Source organism: Photinus pyralis, unplaced genomic scaffold, assembly GCF_008802855.1.
Source record: "Photinus pyralis isolate 1611_PpyrPB1 unplaced genomic scaffold, Ppyr1.3 Ppyr1.4_LG4, whole genome shotgun sequence".
NCBI lineage: Eukaryota > Metazoa > Arthropoda > Insecta > Coleoptera > Lampyridae > Photinus > Photinus pyralis.
Window position 1 is genome coordinate 45,585,654 of NW_022170511.1, and position 18,874 is coordinate 45,604,527.

Genomic DNA, 18,874 nt, shown 5'->3' on the forward strand with positions numbered 1-18,874 from the left:
TATAAGGATATTTCGTCAAGCACCTTAATACCAAATAAAATTTCTGGACTGAACTTTGGGCTGAATTTTCTGTAACCCCCCCCCCCCCTTCGCGTTTCCGAAAACCGGATCATGATGTTCTTGAAGCCTTCAGGTCAGCAGTACACGTGCCTGAGACATATACAGACATAGCAAAAACATAAAATGTGACAAAAAACGAACTATTTTAGGGTAATTCAAACTGCACACTCGTACCCCACCATGGGATGCACCTTGTCGTGGTGGTGGGGCTTAGTAGTCACAATTTTCTGTGGCGAAGCCAAGCATCCCTGGCGGGCGATTGCTACCATGGCTTTAATCCGTAAAGTCCGATCCGTGCTTTTCACGTACGTTCACTCCTGAGGCGTGCGATACAGGCGATTTTTTGACAACTTCTGATTTTGCTGATACAGGAGTAGAGTTTCTAGAAATTGAACTTTACCGACACCAGTACTTAGGATTGTGGGATGCCCCAGGAGCTGACCATGACCACCCCTGTCCACTTAATAGAGTTAGGACTCTGAGGGGTTGTAAAACTAGCTTCATGATTAGGAAAAAGAAAATAATTTGTTCGTATTGTTTTCCTGATGAATGTTCGTGGTTTTTAACCAGCACTTGAAATCGGGAGGGATATACAGAGTGGCTTAAATTAAGTAGAATAACATTGCTATCTTTGTTATTATAATAGGTAGGTACTTACAGATTCGGTTAAATGAGCAAAGTTGTGTAGTTTTTGATGTTGATGGATATTCCGGTGCGATATATTTGTTATAATTGTATGGTAAACGGTTGGAAAGAGAACAAATCTAATACGGCGTCCATTAAAAAAAATTCCTATTTGAACTTTTTAAAAATGGCGATTTTCACTTTTTTTGCAATTATGTACGAAGCGATTTATATTTTTCAAAATATCGCATCGGAATATCCATCGGCATCAAAATAAACTACCAGAACTTTGTCAATTTAACCGAATCTGTATAAGTATAGTACCTATGTAATAATAACCAAGTGTTCAATGATAAATTTGAGGTGCGATGGACACGTCTTTTACAATAAAATAAATTCCCTTACTGATTGTTTGATACAATACACTTTTTGTACAAATAAATTATCTTTTAAGGTAGCTATCACAAGCACAACTCCATAAAATCGCATTGGAGATGCACAGAAACTAAAACCGTTACTTTTTACGTTACGTTTTAAGACTTTTGAGGACTCGTACGAAACCTTTTGAGTTCCTGCTTTATTTAACTCACTGTAGAGGACTTTTTCATGCAACTTTTTACATACTTATACTATGCGATCAAAAATGAGTTGCTGTCGAGTTACCTTTGGAATTTTTGTTTACATAGGAAATTGAACTTCCAAAGGCGACTCGACGGCAACTCATTTTTGATCACCCGTTATGTTATGTCGTGTATTTGTCACTAGTCACTACTCTCAGTACAAACTCGTTCATTATTCTCCAAATATCAACTTAAGATCTTCAGCAGGGGCACCTCTAAAAGGCATTATGCGGGTCACTCTGTAACTGGGCGTAATCCTGTTGAGAGCCTAGAACAAGAGGGACAATAAATAAATAAATAAATCAAGTGCATGTATGGATATTTCTAGTCTATAACTTTTGATTGAGAAGTCTGATCGAAAAAGTACGAATTGTTTTGGATTCTACGCACCAAAATTAATAAGAAAAAGTGTTTTCCCGAGAAATTTTGGTGCAGTCGATTTTTGGTAAAAAAGGAAGGTTATACACTGCCTTTTTTTGAGCCCCGAAAAAAAAATTGTCTCAGATCGACCCGGGAAAAAATTTTTCTTATAGAATGTGGCCTGTAGAATCCATAATTTCAAACAGTTCCAAGATTGGGCTACTAGTTCAAAAGTTACAGCCCTTTGAATTTTCTTTCGAAATTGGTTTCTAGTCTATAACTTTTGATTGAGAAGTCTGATCGAAAAAGTACGAATTGTTTTGGTTTCTACGCACCAAAATTAATAAGAAAAAGTGTTTTCCCGAGAAATTTTGGTGCAGTCGATTTTTGGTAAAAAAGGAAGATATTACACTGCCTTTTTTTTGCCCCGAAAGAAGGAATTGTCTCAGATCGTCCCGGAAAAAAATTTTTCTTATAGAACGTAGCCTGTAGAATCCATAATTTCAAACAGTTCCAAGATTGGGCTACTAGTTCAAAAGTTACAGCCCTTTCAATTTTCTTTCGAATTTGGTTTCTATTGGATACCTAAATCTGATGGTAGAAGTTAAAAATGGGCTGGTGGGCTTTCGGGAGAAATATCGCACATGGGTAGCAACACTGTCAAGTCCAAAAATGTCATATCATAAAAAAAAAAAATAAAAATAAAAAAGTTTGTAATATTCTTCCACTTATGACAGTGTTGCTGTGTCAAGTGGTGTTCTATTCAATGTTGTGGATGTTAACATTTAGTTTTGCAGTGAAATAACTCAAACTAATTAGGTCTCATTGCTGTAATTGCAAGTTAAAAGGTCGAGTCAGGAAACAGCGAATGAGGCCTAAAGGGTACTGCAAAACAAAATATTGAAGATGCTGCAGAAATTTTAGAGGCAAAGATAATAACGGGCGATCAAAAAAGAATTACTGCCGAGTCGCCTTTGGAAGTTCACACAAATTCCAAGGGTGACTCGACAGCATATTAAATAGTGTTTCATTTTATAATTTTGGCATTATTTCAGGCAGAAACTCGTATAGATAATTTAGAAGAATCTATTATAGACAATAATATACAGGATACTTTAGAGGAATCCATTATAGATAATAATATTTTGGATTCGGTAAAAAAACATACCTACAGGCAACGTATACATAACTATAATTATAATGGGAATTTTCGCCAGAAAATAAATTACGAATTGAATCACTGGATAACATGGATGATGATTTACTACAAGCGAGACTATAAAAGCAACCTATAATCAAGAATGTCTTCTAAACAAGTAAGCAATGATCATGAAGAATAAATAATATAATTTAGTAAATAACTCTTCTTTTAAAATAAATTTCAGATTCCGATCTTGTTTTACTCCAGCTAATTTGGCTTATACCGAAGAAAATGGATATAGCACCACTTTAACTAGAATTTTAGAACTACAATAGGCCGATTTATTGCCACTTGAAACAAAGAAAATTACTAGCGGATCGAGTTCAGAAACATCCAGTTCTAGTTATGATCCTATGGAATCTTCCACCGATTCCAGTATTGCGGACACTGGCGAGGATAATGAGCTGCCGGGTTAAGAAAATCGCGGAATGAAAAAAAGCTTGGAAAAAAAATATAAAGGTCCTTCCAGGCGACACTATAGCTTCGGGGTAAGTGACATAAATACGATGACTTTATTTTTTTTACCAAAACATGTAGGTATGTATATCACAGGTAGCCTTAAAACAAAAAACTAACATTGAGAACAATTGTTTATATTTAAACGGCAGTCGACTGTTTTAAGCTCGTTCGTATGGTATTTATACTCCCTTGGTTTCCCTAAAACGAATAATTACACACCCCAATTAAAGTATAACAACTGTCAATCATACCCGTCTAAAAATTGAGCGCTTTGATCCGTTACCTCTGGGTAAAAATGACGAGCTGTGAGCTGTGTCCGAGTTCTGTTGATCGGAACGTTTTCTTTTAAACACTCGCGAATTAATGATTTTCTGTATCTGCAATTCAATTCAATGAAATTTTATAATTGCGCTGGCAAAGTACCTGTTTGATGAATACTGTTGTTGTTAACGTGTATAGTACGGGGTTGAGGGCTGAATTAATAGGCAGAACGAGTATGGCCAACCAAGCATACAAGGCTTCGGATATTGCACATCCTGAAAGTAATTAGTTTAGGGTTGGTTTTAGAGGGAATGCTTACCTGATAGTGCTGCCAGTTTGACGCAAATCACTGGAACCCAACACAGGCAGTCAGTAAGAATGATAACTCCGAATCTTTGAGCAACTTTGTCACGATCTTGGCTTTGCCTGGTGGATCGGCATGCTACGCTACTAGCGCGTATCTCTTGTATCATGCGACAATAAGCGTAGCAAATGAAGATAAGTGCAATTGTATTTACAAATACGAACATCGCTGCCGAGTATTCCCATCCCTGTAAATTACACATGGTAATGATCTTAGAAAGGTCGGTTACCTTATCGTAAGGGTCGTGTATGTGCAGAGATAAGCACACCCCATTACTGCCATAGAATTCGTCACCAAAGTACTGATCGGCTATTGTGGTTAACGGGGCCGCCGCCACTGTGATGGCAATAATCCATAGAAAGGTAAGCGTTAAAAACGCGGCCTTTGCCGAGGGTTGCTTTCTGGCTAAAGGTTGCGTGACCGATATAAACCTATCCCATGTTACTAACGATAAGATCAAAACCGACGATTCGCACGATAACGTACTTAGAAATCCTAAAAATTACTTGGGAATAGTTGAAATCAAATTGGGATAACTCACCGCAAAGGTTGCACAGAGCACTATGCCTCCAATCGGACTCGTACTGCAAGTACATCCCTCGATAGTAGTAGTCCGCAGTTGCGATTACAAACAAGTAAATACCCATTAGCAGATCGCTCAACGCCAAATTTCGAATGTACAGCGAATGCACCACGTTATTAGCGGGCGCAATTAGCCTACCCAGCAGTACGATTATGTTGCCCGAGCAACCGACCGCGCCCATGATCCAGACACTACAAGTATACCTAAATGTTACGTCTCCCCTTTCTCCCAATTTACCTTGTCCGTAGAATGGGATTGTCCAAGAGATGCTCCTGGCTGGAGATTCCGTCACCTTTCGGTTCGCAGACTCGCACGTGGGTTGCGGCAAGACACATTTCGAAACGGTCGAAATAGCTGAAAGTACACGTTTTGGTAACGGGTGCGGGAGGTAAACGATGATACTTGCATATACTGAAGCTTGGTGAGAGGATGCAGCAGGTTCTTTGGTAGCTTCCTGAAGGCGTTATTGCCCAGGTATCTGCAAAAGGTTACTTGGATCAAGAGTTTTCCAATCGTAACACTTACAGTGATGTCAAGTTGTGCACATCTTCGAAGACTTCCACGTCCATGTGCTTGATGCCATTCCCTTGCAAGTTACTGTAAAGCGAAAATTATTTTAGGGCACACTCGTAGCACAACAATCTAAAATATCCCAACTAAACTGTGAGAGTTCATGCATTAATTGCCAATTGAATAAAGAACCACCTGATAGTCGCGTCTATGAAGGGTTTTCTTCGTAACGGTTCCAATTTTTATGATTTAAAAAAAAATTGTTGGTTTTTTGTATTGGTTAAAATCAGAAACCTTTTAGAAGGGGCAAATAATTATTTATATGGTATAAACAATATTTATGCTAAAAATTAGTGTTGTGTGATTTTTTCCACAATAATTCATCAGTATAATTTTATAATACCACTTGAAAAATAGTCTTGGAAAAAGGAAAATTATTTAAAACACATTAAAATGACGCAACCTGCACCATCCAGTAATGTTTTAAAAAGTTTGCTCTTGCAAAACTGAATGCGAAGCAGCGTGTGACTGCAGAAAAAGTGGCTCCCATTTCTCCCCTGTATGCATAAAAGTGACTGCGATATGCACCCACTATTTGAAGAAGATGAAACCTTCGAATCTCAACATAATGATGAAAGTACCTATAACTAGAGAGTGGAGTTTTTCAACTCGAGTTCAAAGAGAGTTGAAAAACACTTTCTTCTCAAGTTTTTCATACAGTGTGGCACGCCAACGGCGGGACATATAGGGAAATAACATGGGAAAATACATTTTCGGCAATTCCTGCTCCCCATTTCATCCTACAGGAAAATTAAATTAAACATCCTAAAAGATGGTTGGCCATGGAGTGACGTGTCGCACTTGCTAGGTACCTACTACCGGGCGATCAAAAATGATTTGCTGTCAAGTCGGCTTTGGAAGTTTAATTCAAATACGATTTCCCATCATGTAAACAAAAGTTCCAAAGGTGACTCGACAGCAACTCATTTTTGATCGCATAGTACAACAAATCGTTCCTTTGACTATCATCTCACTTCAACCACGAAAGGGTGAAATAATTACACTATAAAAGATTGGCCTGTCATCAAACTTAACTGAAAATAAATCACGAACTTCGCCGTGTATTATTCCCCAGTATAAAACGACTTTACAATAATTTCTTCTGTAGTGTAATTATTCATGTTGGCGTGTTTATTACAGATGACAGTTAAATCAAAGAATTAGGTGACAAATGCGGTAGGTAAATCATGGCCAACCAATTTTTTACTACCTTTTTGGATTTATTTATTTAACTTTTATACTTTTGAAAAATGGCTTAGGCGCACTTTTTTGGTGACATCTAATGTCGATTTTAATTAACTATCCGAGGGTGTTTTTATTTTTTCTTTAGGTTTAAATGGGGAGCAGGAATTGCCGAAATAGTTATTTACATTATTAGTGCGGGAACAGTTATTTTGCAGATGAGCGCGAAGTTTGGTGGCTCGAGTGCGCAACGCGCACGAGCGACGCATCTCGCGCGAATCAAGCAAATACTTTTCACGCACGTAACATGTATTCTATTTTTTGCACGGATTAGTTTAATCGAATTTATATAAATTCAAATCCTTTTCGCGAGATTTTTGCGATATTATAATTCTTTTGAAAAAATCAAGTCCTCTATGCCGATAAAGTAGAAATTTAGAAATTTAAAATGTCAATTTATTGTTCCAAACTTCTGGTTTAAGCTTTTTTTTGCCCGTGTACTAAAGGGAATGATGTAAAGTGTATTTATATTTTCTTTTTTACTCTTCCATCATACTACTTATTAGTTTATTATCCGCACTAAATAGTTAATTTCGTTGAATTTTTAGACACTAGTGCGCGAAAGTAAATATTCAATTGTAAAATTGACGTTCCCGACTTTCGTGTTTTATTGGGAAAACGCGATTTAGAACGAAGGAGTGCAAAAATGTATTTTCCCATGTTATTTCCCTATGTCTCGCCGTCAACTTGCCACGCTGTATAATTTTTTGTGAAACTACAATCAAAATTGAAAAATTATCGTATGCAATAATGAAGTTTGACACATAGCAATCTAGATTTAGCTATGTTTCAATTTTAAATGTCATTATTAGGATTAACGCAGCAATTGTTTTTTACTTTCCTCACTACTAGAGAGGAAAATGACATTTTCTTCACCCTTTTTAGAGACGAAAGTAGTTGTGTCTCAGAAAAATTAAATTTCCTCATTTTCTGTACATACTAATTTACATCGAAATATTTTCTCTCCTAATTAATTTAGAGCAAAGTTATAAATAGGTTTCTTATAGCTTGAAAATTCTGCGTCTGCTCATGTCACCATTTATATTTATTAGGGAAGAAAATATTTCGATATTAAGAAATTGGGTTTGAAATCCCTATGGTGCATAAACCCTTTCTACACCCTGTATAACTAAATCAATAAGTTTATACCTGCATATTTAATGTAGTATTCATAGTAGTTTCATTCTCTTGTTATGTAGAAAAAACAAAAATATAGCGCATTTTTTAACCTGAATTTCCAAATAATTAGAGTACGTTATAATATAAGTACCTACTCTTTGTGTAAAAATTCCCTTGACCAGGGCAAAATTGCAACACAAATGATTCTTTTTGCATTTTGTTATGAAAAGTGTCCAATTTAACATGTTCGAAATCCTCACTAATCCCGGTCCAGGAAATCAATCAAAAGTCAAGATGGCGGCTGAATTTTGTATTTTTCATTAAAAAATATTTATATAACTCTCGCCAGGAAAGATTGCAGGTCACAGCACACCTTGTGTCGATCTACAATCTATGTTTTTCTGAAGACGCGAGCGACTTCAGAAATAGGATCGTGCCAATGTTGAACGAAAAGACTTTTTGTTCAACATTAACAGGGTAGGTACTATCCCGAAAGTCGCTGCCATCTTGAGAAAAACATAGATTGTAGATCGGGATCAAGTGTTCTGTGACCGGCAATCTTTCCTGGCGAGAGGTTTAACTGTTATTTGAATGAAAGTAAAAAAAATAACCACTGATTTCTTTTTTTTTCAAAATGTCGACCATTTAAATATTTACCGTGGGAAGTTTCGAGATCAAGATGACACTAACATAGTCGTCGCATCCGTTTATCTCACTGGGGATTTTGTTGGCCTACCTACCTCCCAGTATGGGTGTAAAACAGGGGTCCGCAACCTATTGAGACGGAAGAACCAAAAGTTACAATTTACAAAATTGTCCAGTTTTTAAAGAGCCAGTAAAAATTTCCGATTCAATATTATAGCATTTGGTTATATACATTATACAGGGTCCTGCAACAGTGCGTCCGTCTTTCCTAGCTCATACCTGGTAAAAAATTTAAAAAAATCTTTTGTGCAAATGTCAACTATAGATGGCAACCATCTATAGAATTATTTTAGAATGTGCAGTGTGTCAATAAATAACTGATTTTTTAAAATAGAATATCCTGTATATTTTTACTTGTTTCAATGCCATTTGTTAACTTTTACATGAAAACCTATTCACTTTTTGGTTTTTTGTCAACGTTGCCATTTTGTTAATTTTTATCTGAATCTATAAGCAAGTCTCACTTTGATGAATCGTAGTCACCTTGATTTTGAAGTTATGAAATACATTTGATCAATGCTGTTAATCGGAGTAAAGGGCAACCCTTTAATAATGAGAACATTGAATTTAATGATACAGGGTGTTCACAAGGAAATGGTAAAATTTCCAAACTTCAAAGTGCCATAACTATTCTTTTTCAAATAGAACTACCAGTATTTATTTTGCTATTCGATTGTCTTTTGTGTCTTCAATTTTTATAAGGGGTGTCCTGTGCTTAAACCCCGTAGCAATTCAATATTTTTCACAAAAGGAGCTACCCATTAATTAATTACATGTTTATATAACCGGAGTAGGCTGTGATAATAAAAAACAAAAGAATGCCAGAAAGTAAACAAGTGTTACAAATTAATTATGTGCTGCAAGTAGGTAGTTTATTTCCCTACATATATCGTAAGATCTAAAAGCACAAATTCCAATACCCTAGATCCTCACGTTCTACATCCTTCCCCAAAACGTTTAGTGCCCTTAACATCGTTACATCGTTTTGGAGAAAAATCTAAAAGTGGCAGAATACCCCCTAAAATACGAATATTTTATGATAATTGTAAAGAAATTATACGGTCTCCCTCAACACGCAACTTTTGTGCACTTTCATAAAGGATTTAATTTTCCTTTCATGACAAATATACCGAATAGTTCATTGTGAAGACTTATAGTGTAAGTGCTAAGGGCATTAAACCGTTTTAACCCCCCCCCTCCCCCGCGCAGTGCTAATTTACGTAAATATAGTAGTAATTTAACTGAATGCCACTCCCCCATCTGTAGAAGCTGGATTCACGCTTGATTACCATAATGTCGCTTGACTACCATAATGTCGCGGTATAGGTACTGGGGGGAGGGGGGTATTCCATATCCTCTAGACCCCCCTGTGCTACGTTTTCCTTCATAACGTTTACATAATAATTTCCCCTAAAGGGTTTAGTGCTCTTATCACTTACACCATAATTTTTGGCAAGGGACTATAGAACTTAACACTAGGAACCTGTGGGGTAAGAAATATTCGTCATGAAAAAAGGACTGCATTGCATAGTTCTTCATGAAGAATTATCACAAGAGTGTTCTGTTTAGGAGTGAACATTTTGAGGGAGAACCGAGGGAGAACATAATAATAGGAGGGAATCTGTTATATTGAATAAAAATGATGACGTTCTAATATTGACCTGTGCTGAGCACACTGTATTATACTGTAGGGAATATTCCAGATCTCCCGATAGACATCGATGCACCATGAAATTTTAGTCATTGTAGAAATGTCTGCCCATCTTTTGAGAGAAATTGGTTGTCGCATGTAAAATTGATGCACGTTTTACTTTTGAGGAACAGTATCTCGGCCTTCTCGGGAAATAATGCGGGGGGGGGGGGCTTAAGGCTTTTTTTCACGCGACACTGTCAAAAGTGGCACAGAATGACCAGCTACGGTTATGTTAATACCTATCTTTAAAATAATTCAACAACACAATAAAATTGAGGAGTAACTGACGATCAGACAAATTAGTGCAACAAAATCGTTTTTAATGAAGTTATAAAGACAATTTGTCCGAAATGTGACTTATTGCGGATTGACTGAAAAACAATCTCTTCTTGACCTGACTTTGAGATGTAGAAACAAATATGTAGGAGGGAGTAATTGACGATCTGCTGGCTACAATTAAAGTTAAAGCAACTAAACCGATTTTTGAAAACGTACAGTGTACATAGTTAAAAATTTACCGAACATATATATAGCCAGAGAAGAGTATTCTCATATCATAATAAATCGATTAGGTAGTTATTGAACTAGATCGGTGGTCAATGCGTCAAAATTACCCCCCTCGATGCTATTTAACTAAAATCTCTGGCACGGTGATTTGAAATGTTGATAAACGCATACAAGGTATACTTAGGTTGTAATGTGACTGAGATTAGGGATCAGAAATTCGAATTCTAATCGTTTAGATAACTAATTATAGAGGCACAGAGAATGAGAAGAGAATTAGGGGTTACAAGTAGTCGGTATTCTCTACAAGTATGAAGGGCTCAAGGAAGTGCTCGCAATTATGATGAAGTTCTGAAAATGTGTATTTTTAAACGTGATTTTTCTGGTTTAAGTTAAACTCGAGGCAGCCGAAAAAATGTTCTTATTAATATATAGGTACGTTAGAATCACTACCACCCTGTAATAAATAAACGAATTAGGTACTTACAGTGATACCAGATTATCCAAATTGCGAAAGGTTCCCTTAGAAAGAAAATGGATTCCATTATCCGATAGGAATCTGAAATAAGAAGATACGCTAAGCGAGTAAGAGGTGACACAAAGAAAAAAAAACGTGAAAAAAATCGTGTATCAGCGTCTTTTGGTTAGGTTCAAATCCACATGTTTTATGTTTATCTCGCTACAACAGCGGGGGAAAGCTTAGATCCTTCGGTTTTATCATTTTGCGATCTTTTACCCTGTATACTGCAAAAATCGCGATTGCGCCGAAAACTGGACTAAATTCGCCGTTAATTGTTTGTCGATAACGATACAACAAATGTGGGCCCGCGTTGGTCTGGCTCTGGAACGAAGCCATTACCAAAGTAGGAGCGTTGTTCCCTACTCAATTTGCCTAAGTAATTAAGTGTCGATATGGATTTACAGTAAAAGCCCAACAGCTTTGGGATAACACCAATTTTGCAAACACATTAATCCTCCGCCAAATTTATCCATAACGTGTGTGTATCCTAAGCCAAAGGACACACATTAGCGATTACGCTGCATCACTAACAGGAAAAAATACCCATTAATTGAGGTTTTCAACCGCCCTTCCGGACTTCTTTCGGTGGTAGCGTATACCTGCAACACCCAATTGATGTTGTATACTCTTAGTAGTACATCTTTGTTAATTGATATGACGCCTAAAACCGCGAGTTGCTTATAGCGCAGAAGATGCTATCGTTACGAAAGACTAAATTACTATTCAAATTTTCATATGCATCAAGGGGTTCATTCGTAAAATTGCATTTTCTACGGTCTAATCCATTCATGCCGCATGATCTAGACAAAGCAACTGAATTCATAAAGTTCACTATAAAAATAGCTTCGATTAACTGGCGAAGTAAATTGAAACCCAATAAAGTATTAATGCGCTAATCAAGCGTTGCCGGTTATACGAGAACGGGACATTAAAAATGACAATCACGTCAACATTTAATATGAAAGAGATCTACTTACAGATTTTTTAGTGTGGTCGCCGAACGAAATGTCCCTGCCTGTAGAGCTTCCAGTTCGTTTTCCGCCAATGAAAGGGTGGCCAAAGACATCGGAGGGAAAGTGTTCTCGTCAATTTTTGCTATTCTATTCGCGCTTAAATATCTGCGAAGGAATAAAGCATATTTGCATTAACGAAATTGACGTACAAGGAATGAAAGGTAATACTAAGAAATACGAGAGGGACTGTAGTAAATAAAAGAGCATGAAATATAGAAATTGATTCCATTGAATCTGGACTCTACAAAGGGTGCAGGATCGGATATCCATCGTCAATACTAAAAGTAAAGAGTTGTCTAGAGGTAAGAATTACGAGTAACATAAAACGGCGCAGCTTTAATCTCGATTATTAAAACACTGTAAGACGAATATACTTACAAGATTTGAAGTTTAATTAACGGCTCTAGCATTTCCTTTTGAATCTCCGTTAGTTGATTGTAACTTAAATCGCTGAAAATTTGAAATTGATTTTAATTAGACGCCGATTAAATTTTGTCGTACTTACAGTTCAATCAGTTTTGTTAGATGTTGAAATGCGTTTACATCGACGTAGGAGAGACGATTACGACGCACCACCCTAAAAAGCAATGACTACTATATGTCTTTGGCATAAGTGTATGATGACATATACGGTAGGTATATAAATTCAAATTAAGCTCTCTTCCATAAGCCACCAAAAATATACTATTTATATATTCGGGTCGTTTCGGTGAAATGACGCAGTCTTCTCATGTTTGCTTGTAGCAATTTGTGGCTGAAATTTAATCTTGCTAGAAAACCCCAATTTTGTATTTCCTATGTTAACAAGGGTCGCCTTAATTATATATACTTATTTACGACGAATGCAGAGGATTTCTCGAATTTTGGCAGTTAGGATCATGATATCTGCTATAATCAGAACCGCCACCAACAGTGTTGGATTGGGCCAAGCGTACCGTGACCCAACGACCTAGTAAAAAAGATCCCCCGATCGGATGGCTCAGTGTTCTCGTGTTTACCCACAAATGTAGTCGGATACAATACAAAAACGAACAAAAAAAAAATAGCAGTACCAACTTTAGATGAATTATACCTACATTGCTTGGGAAAGAGAAACTTCGCGTCCTCCTAGACCACCAGGTATGTCTACAGGAAAAAATTAGTTCTGACGGTCACCTTTTAAATTTATATTCATCAAATAGGCGCGTTACAATAAATAATGTTGTAGGTCCCATTTGGCCGGCCTGTATGGGCAATATTAAATTTAGCAATAAATCAATCTAGTAGGCCATGAAATTGTTTTGTCATATTGTTATGGTGACATTGTTTATTCTTGGACGTTGTAATTTTAAGATATTGCTACGTTTTCAGACCAAGAATATGCTGATATTCGCTTTATTTACGGATACTGTGATGGAAATGCAAGAACGGCAGTGAGGGAATATCAGCGGAGGGTTCCTGATCGAAAAATCCCTAATGGGACATATCAATTTAATTTTAAAGTTACAACGTCAAAGAATAAACGATGTCACTATAACAATATGACAAAACAATTACATGGCCTACTAGATTGATTCATTGTTAAATTTAATATTGCTTATAACTTCTCTTGGACAAAATGTATAAGGAAATTTGGACTTAAAATTGAGCAAAGAATATGGTGTTCATCGAGTCACGGGACACCCACACCCTGTATATTATAATTTTATAATTGATTGAATTCCATTTGACATTTTATATTTTTGTATTACCGTATTGCCAACTCTTGCGCAAAGGGAGTTCTACATCGCGATTAAGCTCTAAAGGTAGAGGTAAAATCGTTAGTTTCTTCAATATTATACATTTACAACAAGCTGGAAAAAGTCATGCTGAAAATAGGAAACGCAAATTCAGATCCTAAAAGGGCAAATTTACCGTTCACTTACTCGGATTCAGAGGCTAAGGGGATGCATATTTCCCGCAAAGTGATGAAAAATTAAATTAATTAATTCAAATAAATAAATTGTGCCAAGAATACAAAACACAGGAATAAGTTTTTCGCAGTGTTTACAAACGTTATGATTGTACTGTATTGGTGGATCCATCATTATTTGGGATGTTAATTATTCAAAATTATCTTGCGTCTTTCCCAAAAATTACAATTTAACTTCACATTTCCTTCTGTTTGTCATTTCGTTTATAAAGCTTTGATAATAATCCAAAACAATTCGTACTTTTTCGATCAGACTTCTCAATCAAAAGTTATAGACTAGAAACCAATTTCGAAAGAAAATTCAAAGGGCTGTAACTTTTGAACTAGTAGCCCAATCTTGGAACTGTTTGAAATTATATATAGGGTATGTATGGAATATAGTATACATCTCTGTAAAAATCGACTGTATACAAAATTTTTCTATATGAAAATTGTTTAACATTTTATTTCCCATAATAAGGCAGCATTCCTTTGGTTTTATTTCAGAAAACAAATGAATAACGAAAAACAATTGAATTTTTTTAAATAGCAAAGCACACTTTCGTTAGGCTCATTTGATAGAGATTTTTTTCTCTTTTCAATGACGTATCACGTTAGCATCCGTGCAGAGGAAATTAATTTTGATTGCAATCTTTTTGTGATAGATTATGCCACTGCCTTGCATTTAATGGCATTTTGAACATTCATTGCGATGAAAACCATTTAACTACTAATTTCGATTTGTCTTCAAGGTTTAATAAGAAACGTACACGTTCATTTGTTTTATTTTGATGTAGGATATTTGGATTAATGTTATATTGATCCAATTATAATTATAATTCTGATTCTTCAAACGATACCCGTGCAAGCAGTCTCCTTTTTCAACGGATTAGTATTGCCATCAAAAGAGGAAATGCTGCTTCAATATTTGGCACTCTACCAACATATCAACATTTCAACGAAATCTTTTATTTGCCGAATTCCAATCAATTCAAAAATTCATTTAAAGTACACTTATTTAAAAATAATAATAACATTTAATTTTATAAAATGTAAATTTTTGAATTTATAAAACTATTCTACTTTCATAAAGATTCATATGAAATTATAATAAATTCTGTTGAAAAATTTTCTTGAATAAGGGTTCTATCGAACATAGAAAAAAATCTCTATGAAATAAGCCTAATGAAAAGGTGCACTGTCATTTATAAAAATTCACTTGTTTTTCGTTACTCATTTGTTTTCTGAAATAAAACAAATGAATGCTGCCTTATTATGAGAAATAAAATGTTAAACAACTTTCATATAGAAAAATATTGTATACATTTGATATTTACCGAGATTTACATACAGACATACAGGCAATTGCAATAGAATTCTAAGAGTTTGTGAACTCTTCGTTTTCAGTAACTCTCAATGATTTTCGGTAATTTTTTTATTTTCGAGGTTGGGATAGGCATCAGATAGGTAGAGGAAAATTCGAGGATATAAGCGTTTCCAGTTTCGTGAATTGCACAAAAAAGCAAGGTATGGAAGCAATTGAAACATTTTATTACTGTCCCACTTTTTTGGGTAAAAACATCGAATTTAAAAAAAAAACAGTTGGTCATGGCTTGCCTTATTATGTAAACATATTACTGCATTTTGGTGGTAGTATCTATTGTTCCTTTAACTTCCGAATCGCAGAAGGCATTTTTTTTAAATATTTTTAGTGCGATTTTTGAATTCGTTAGCCTATTACAAAAATACTTGTTAAAACAGTATCTTTGCTCACGCCCTTTGAGGGTAAATTCGCTGTAAAATCTCAAAAATTTGTTACTGCAGCAGGAAGGCTTTAGGCTACTTACTTTCAACAGAGTTTTTCATTAATCAGAATTATCACTACCCCCTTTTACCTTCCGTCCGTGTAGTCAAAGGTATTAATACGATTTTTTAAAAGGGTGTCCCAATAAGAAAAAACATTTCCATCCGTAGGAATATTGGGAAATGGTCCCCACATCTTGCCCTACTTCCATTGCACTTGGTCGTTTTGGCCCATCTCAAATAGTTGCATGGCAAAAATTTCTAATTCGTTTTTAGGGGAATTTATTGAAGGAAAAAAAATTCCCCTTATGTTATGGTTTTGTGCGTTTCTCCGCCTATTCTTCGACTAACTCGACAGCGAAAAGAGACAGTGCTATTGAATATGAGCTGGTTTAGGAGTGCGAGCCGAGTGCCAAAAAAATTCCCCTACTAAAAATCGTATGAGATTTTTCGTCTCTTGTTTAAAAATGTCTCACTTTACTCAATACATTACTTAGGCATCGAAACAACTTCGAATGTCGCGTGATTTAGATTTAGGCATACAATGAAAACACAACCGTCCTACAGATGAGGATATAATTAGCGACCTCTCTTGGGGCGGCTTTTTTCAACACAAAAACAAAGCAAACAACACAGAGTAAGCCTCTGGCATATAAATCTCGTTATACAAACTTTGATTCTAAGCAAGTGAAGCAAAATGCTTCTCCGAGTTTATAATTTACACATTGTAATACATTTCTATAAATTGTTCAGGCCGAAGACAAGAAAAGTTGTATCGAAGTCTTTATTCTGTAAGTGATTTATACAAGTCTTCTCCCTAAAGAGGCGAGTTTGTGGTAAGTACTTTGACACTTCAATTTAAACTTATAGAAAAGTGAATAACGTAATCCAATTTTAGGTTCCCCATACTTACAAAACAGTCAGTTCGTTTTTCTTTGGAAAGATGTTCGCGGGAAATATAACTAGGTCGTTATTGTCCAAGTATCTACAAAAAAAAGGTCGGTTAGATTTGGTATAATTGGAAAGTGCGTAGGCCTACTAACAGCGAATTGAGATAGGAGAGCTTATAAAATGTCTTTTGGTGGAGCTCTGTAATGGCGCACTGGCGGAGGACTCTGAAAAGCTCAGTACGAATAGTTGTTCTCGTTCAGTGATACTTACAAGCTGCTAGTTTCTGCCGGAATCGAATTCACGGTGGTCGTATTAAGCTCCCCGAAGAAATTCCCGGAGAAGTCCCTAAAACGTTTTTAATTTACCTACGCGTTTCGCTTCTGGTAGACTTACAATAGATCAATTTCTGCATGTGGCAAGTCATTGGGGGGCCTCTTAAGATTCATGTGCTGGCATAGTATTACTTTACTGCGACATATGCAGGAGCCATTATAATTTAACGCTGTGACAAATTGAAATTTTTATTACGTGCCGCAAAGAGACGAGAACGCGTTTACCGCATTTCTGGTCTAAGTCTTCGTGCTCGGCGCTCGGGTTCTTTCTGAAAAGATGATCCCAATACTTCGATCCCTCCTCGTCGGCTTGTGAATGAGACCATTTACGTCAAACAAAATTCGAAGCGTTTTTACTTACCGCAATTCCATTCGTCGCTTCCATCCTCGCAATCGAATTTTCCGTCGCAATTTTCGATCTGCTGTATGCAGACGCTGCTATTGTAACAGCGGAAGTAGCCTTCTTCGCAGAGGGTAAACGAACTGTTGTGCCATTCTGAAAGAAAAGAAATTGCCATTAGATCTCAAAGTAGTCCCTCCTATGTATCTCATTTCAATTTCGTTTGTTCACAAAACAGTCGAATCGACCCCGCGGGCCACACTTGGGTGCAATCTGAATGAAAAATCAACATTTTTCTTAAGTTTCTGAACTCTCTTGAGGGTTTTTGCGAGTTGCACAAATACGCAATCAAGTGGAAGTTAGTCCGAGATTGGAGCTAAACATAAAGCAATAAAGTGTCCATTGATGATTTCGTAGGTACCTATAATTACTCCGCCTAATAATAATAATAAAGTTAACATTGTAAAATTAATAAATTACAGAATTGACATTGAAATCCAACAAAATCGATTGACAGAGGTACGAAAATATCAAATTCTGTATCTGGGGGTTGAAATTTTTGAATTGGTGCAAAAACGAACGCAATACAGGGTGACACTTTTAAAACTTTCAATGGGCGATATCGTTTTTTATGATATGGGTATCACAAAATGGCTAAAACCGTTTCGGTAGAATCGAGGGGCAAGCAAAATGGTCGTATAAAGAAGGAACCCACTTCAACCTCGTACCCCCCGCCACCCCCATGCCTAAATTTTGAATTGTGACGTATCACTTGTGATACATCATTGGAAAGCTCTTAAAAAATGCTTTTCAGAAATAACACACTGGTACATTTAAACTGCCCATTCACAATTTATTACACTAAAATTTGAACTCCGCAAATAAACAACTTTTATTTAATAAAATGTTCAAAATGTTCACCGTTTTGTTCTAAACAATACCATAAACGGTTTTCAAATTCATTTCTAACATTTTTAAACACTTCCCTGGAAAGTGAACGGCACTCCCTGACTATCCGGTAGCGAAGATCATTTATGGAAGCTGATTCAGTTTTGTACACAACCGATTTTAAATGACCCCAAAGAAAGAAATCCAATGGTGTCAGATCTGGAGATCGTGCTGGCCATTCTATAGGACCTCTTCGTCCTATCCACTGTCCCGGAAATTTCTCATCTAAAAATTCACGAACAGCCATAGAGTAATGAGGAGGAGCCCCATCTTGTTGAAAATGTATGAAATCTTCAATCAAATTCAGAGAGCACCACTCATAAAAACAGTTAATTATTGTTTTTTTGAATAAATCCACAGTTTACTATACACTGTGTTCCAGATCGGGTGGGATTGCATGGGCAACTTTGTTATTATTAAGGATAGAGAATTGGTTAAATGGGCAATGTTTTGCAGTTTTAGATGCTTATTTAAAATTTCTTTTTGGAAATTCAAAATGTCGCATAGGTTCGACGTAAATTAAAAAAAAACTAAAATTAGTCATTTCCTTGAATGTCTTATATCATCGAAAGTATAAGAGATATAAAAAAAAGTTTTATATAAAAGTTACTGTCTGATACGTTTAATTTAGAATTGATGTAAAAAAATTCAAGATGGCTACTTTTGAGGAACATTTACCAAATTCCTAAAGTTAAATAGGCGCCATATGGGATTTTTAGATTACTTGATAGA

At 36.0% G+C, this 18,874-nt stretch overlaps 1 protein-coding gene across 1 annotated transcript; it reads right to left on the bottom strand.

Moving 5' to 3' along the window:
• Nucleotides 1-1,267: 1,267 nt before the first annotated feature.
• On the bottom strand, nt 1,268-17,372 carry LOC116169185 (relaxin receptor 2-like). Its single transcript, XM_031485213.1, has 19 exons — nt 17,216-17,372; nt 17,080-17,163; nt 16,916-17,024; nt 16,793-16,867; nt 16,675-16,746; nt 16,545-16,616; nt 12,404-12,475; nt 12,277-12,348; nt 11,863-12,003; nt 10,853-10,924; nt 5,058-5,129; nt 4,939-5,010; nt 4,770-4,886; nt 4,491-4,723; nt 4,179-4,444; nt 3,905-4,136; nt 3,748-3,860; nt 3,576-3,701; nt 1,268-1,572 (listed from the first exon to the last, which is right to left on the bottom strand). The coding sequence occupies exons 1-19, from the start codon at nt 17,370-17,372 to the stop codon at nt 1,477-1,479; spliced, it is 2,253 nt and encodes a 750-aa protein (XP_031341073.1). The 3' UTR covers nt 1,268-1,476.
• Between the last annotated feature and the right edge of the window lie 1,502 nt (nt 17,373-18,874).